General features: G+C 47.5%; 1 protein-coding gene across 1 annotated transcript; it reads right to left on the bottom strand.

The window, feature by feature from the left end:
* Positions 1-440: 440 nt before the first annotated feature.
* LOC307184945 (olfactory receptor 2V1-like) lies at positions 441-1,583 on the bottom strand (the record flags this gene model as incomplete). Its single annotated transcript, XM_079918687.1, is given in 4 exon segments — positions 441-557; positions 559-805; positions 1,013-1,340; positions 1,343-1,583. Coding segments are annotated over 4 exon segments (933 nt in total).
* Between the last annotated feature and the right edge of the window lie 2,636 nt (positions 1,584-4,219).

Genomic DNA, 4,219 nt, shown 5'->3' with positions numbered 1-4,219 from the left:
GACTTCATAAGTGATCAATAATGACAATAACGACAATGCATTGCTTCGTCATGGGGCTTTAGATTTACATGCAGTGATCCCTACAGAATCCCTGTGAGGTAAGGCAGGTGTCACGATTCTCATTTATTGATGAGGAAATAGACACTCCCAAAGGGTGAATGACTTTGCAGCATTATGCAACCAGGAGGTGGCAGCACCAGGTAGCAGATGCCCTGGCCGTCAAGGCCGACTGCCAATCCCGCAACGATCCAGCCCCTTCTTTTTTTTTTTTTCTTTCGGTACGCGGGCCTCTCACTGTTGTGGCTTCTCCCGTTGCGGAGCACAGGCTCCGGATGCGCAGGCTCAGCGGCCATGGCTCACGGGCCCAGCCGCTCCGCGGCATGTGGGATCTTCCCGGACCGGGGCACGAACCCGTTTTCCCTGCATCGGCAGGCGAACTCTCAACCACTGCGCCACCAGGGAAGCCCCAGCCCCTTCTTTAGGGCCCCCATCACCTCCCGATTCCTCAAGCTATAAATGAGAGGGTTGAGCATCGGAGTAAGGACTGTGTAGAAGATAAGAGACCACATTGTCATGGCTTGGGGCCTGATAGCGCCTGGGTCTCAGATAGATAAACATGGCTGCCCCATAGAAGAGGGACACTGCTGTCAGGTGGGAAGAACAGGTGGCCAGAGCCTTTTTATGGGCCTGAGCAGTGTGCATGGGGAGCGCAGATCCCCGGAGGTGAGCATAAGAGGCCACGATGATGGAGAAGGGCAGGAGCAGCATGAATACATAGCAAGCAAAAAACAGTATCAGGGCTTTCCTGGTGGCGCAGTGGTTGAGAGTCCGCCTGCCGATGCAAGGGACACGGGTTCGTGCCCCGGTCCGGGAAGATCCCACATGCCGCGGAGCAGCTGGACCCCGTGAGCCATGGCCGCTGAGCCTGCGCGTCCAGAGCCTGAGCTCCCCAACCGGAGAGGCCACAACAGTGAGAGGCCCGCGTACCGCAACAAACAAACAAACAAAAAACAGGGTATCAAAAATGGATGTGTCTGCACAGGCCAGTTTCAGTAAAGCTGGCACCTCACAGAAGAAGTGGTCCACATTCCTTGAGCCACAGTAGGGTAAGCTCATGGCTCCTGCCATCTGCATCATTCCATCTATTACCCCCAAAGTCCATGAACTCCCAGCAATCTGGAGACAGACCCTCTGACTCATGAGGATGGGATAGTGAAGTGGGTGGCTAATGGCCACATAGCAGTCATAAGCCATGAGTCCCGGCAAGAGCCCTTCAGATCCCACAAGAGAGATGAGAAAAACAATTTGCATGCCACAACACACAATGGAGATGGATTTTCAGCCAGAGAGAAGTTGGCTGCCATCTTGGGCACAGTGGCACAGACCAACATGAGGTCCATGAGGGAGAGGTGACTGAGGAAGCAGTACATGGGTGTACAAGGATCAATGTAGATGAGGAAGATGAGGAGGACATTGCCACAGAGGGCAACTGTGGAGACCACCATAACCACAGAGAACAGGGCAAGATCAGTCTGGCTATGAGAAGAGATTCCCAAGAGGATGAAGCCATCTATAGATCCCATGGATCAGTTGTTCCCAGTCACCTGAGAACATGGGCAGAGAAATTCTAAGATTGAGTGACATGTCTTTATTTATCTCTGGATTATTATTCTTCAGTCTTCTGTATCTTTTGTAATTTATTAGAGCACAACAACATATGCCTAGGGACACACAAGAGTATATTCTTTCATTTTTCCCATGACACGGATGATAGGATCTTTGCTAGCTCATAGAATTGAACCATTTATCTACATTTGTACGTATTCATACCAAGAAGAATAGAAACTGAATTATTTTATGTGTCGCAGGACTGTTGGACAATCCTTCAATAGGCAAAACATTGGCTTTCCCATAAGGCACTGACTCTTTTTAGCTGGGATTAAAGGGACTCAGTAAACTATCTCTAGCAGGACTTGGACCATTTCATCCCCAAGAGATCATTCATATACGTTACAATAAAGGAAGGTAATGGAGACTTGAGATGTTCTTTATTTTGCTTAGGCCAAATATCTTGAAATCATTTTTTAATTCCTCTATGTCTTTTATTCCCTAGATCCAAACCATCAGTAAAGCCTCTTGGCTATACATTCAGAATACCTCAGAATCCAATGAATGCTTATGCCCACTGCAACTGCCCTGGTCCAAGCCACCATCTTCTCTCAGATGGACTATTGTAGGCTTCTATCCAGTCTCTTGACATCTATCCTTGAATCCCTTGAGTCTGCTCTCATAACTATTCAAATGAGTCTGCTTAAAATGTAAGTCATATGATGTAATTCTCTTGCTGAAAGTAACTCAGTGACTCCCCAAATTACTCCAAATAAAGCCCAAATCCTTGCAGTGGCACACAAGGCCCTACATGATACACCCACACAGACACAGACACACACGCACACACACACACACACACACTCATATACACCGATACCTCTGACCTCATCTCCGACTGTGTCCCCTTCACTCACTGTGCTTCCTTGAATTTCCTTGGACAAATTGGACAAACACCCACCTTTGGATCTTTGCGTTTTCTTCTCTTTGGAATGCTCTTTCCTCAGATTTCTGTCTCTCATCTGCTTCAGATATTTATTCAAATGCCAACCTCTTTAGAGATGGCTTCTGTGAAAGTCACTGAAGTTATAAACGTCTTGCATTTTCAACCCCTGCTCTTGGTTTCTCCACAGCACTTATACCATTTCACACACACATGCTTACATTTTTAAACTTTTATGGTCTGTCTCATCCCACTGGAATAAAAGCACCATTTATTATTCACCATGACATTGGCAGCCCCTAGAAAGGTTGCCTAGTTCATAGTATAACCTTCAGTACGTAAGTGTTGATTGAATAGAATAATCATGGTGAAGTAATACATGGCTGCTGCTTCCATTTTCTCAAAGTAGAGAGACTCCCCCTTTAACTGATGGAGCCCTTGTTCTTGACCTCAATATACTAGTTCACTGTTCTATTTCTTCCTCTGAGGGATAGTGAGTGATATAGTAAGAACAATATTGAGGTATTAAAAAAAAAACAGGACTTCTCTGCAAATGGATGATAGTGGCATCCAGGTGACATTTGTTTGGGGTGTATTCATGTCTACCTTACCTCCTTGCAAGGAGGAAACAACTCAACCCCACAGAACACACTCTTTGTGTGAAGAAACAGAGTAATTTCAAAAACTAGGATAGGCCTGCCCAGATCCACCACCAGGGAGGCAGGCTCTGTGAGCTGAGATCTTACAGAATGGAGCACATCCTGACTCATGCCCAAAAAAGACATGCGCAGGTGTCTTTGCCAACAACAACACAAGGTGTGATGTTGAAGCTAGTGGGGAGGTCCTACAGGAGCAAATCACTGTTCCTACAGCCTTCAAATACCATCTTGGCCATATTAGCCCCAGACTAAACCAATCAACTGAACCAACCAGGTCCCATAGACCTCACACCAGAAATTCCTCCTCTTGTGCTAAGGACGTACTGTGTGCAGAATCATTCAGCTACATGCACCTTCAAAGACATGCACTCTACACGTCCTCTTCTCCCCCCCACAACCCCCCGCCACCTTATACTACAATATCATAGAGTTGATTAATGACATTTAAACTCCTTTGAATTCTAATTTTTTTTTTTTTTTTTTTTGCAGTACGTGGGCCTCTCACTGTTGTGGCCTCTCCCGTTGCGGAGCAGAGGCCAGAGACGTGCAGGCTCAGTGGCCATGGCTCATGGGCCCAGACGCTCCACGGCATGTGGGATCTTCCCGGACCGGGGCACGAACCCATGTCCCCTGCATCGGCAGGCGGACTCCCAACCACTGTGCCACCAGGGAAGCCCTGAATTCTAATTCTTATACCACTGTGTACTCATCACCTCCACTTGGATGTGCAATGGGCTTATGCTACCTAAAGTGACCAAATAGAGTCCTTGGTCCCCTCTGGAGAAGCATCTGGTCTAACCTTCTTCCCAGGTAAATTAAGGGCAGGTCTGTCCAGCTTCCAAGGGTACAACACATGGGTCACATTGAACCTCTCCTTCCCTCACACATCCCAACATCATAAATCCCTGCTGGTTCTTCCTGCAAAATGTATGTAACCCTGACCACTTCACAATCTTGCCCATCTCACCTGGCCACACTGTCATCACCGCTCCCCTGGTTGATGGTGGCC

The sequence above is a fragment of the Stenella coeruleoalba genome (assembly GCF_951394435.1).
Source record: "Stenella coeruleoalba genome assembly, chromosome: 3".
Taxonomy (NCBI): domain Eukaryota; kingdom Metazoa; phylum Chordata; class Mammalia; order Artiodactyla; family Delphinidae; genus Stenella; species Stenella coeruleoalba.
This window is presented reverse-complemented; position numbering and strand designations above follow the sequence as displayed.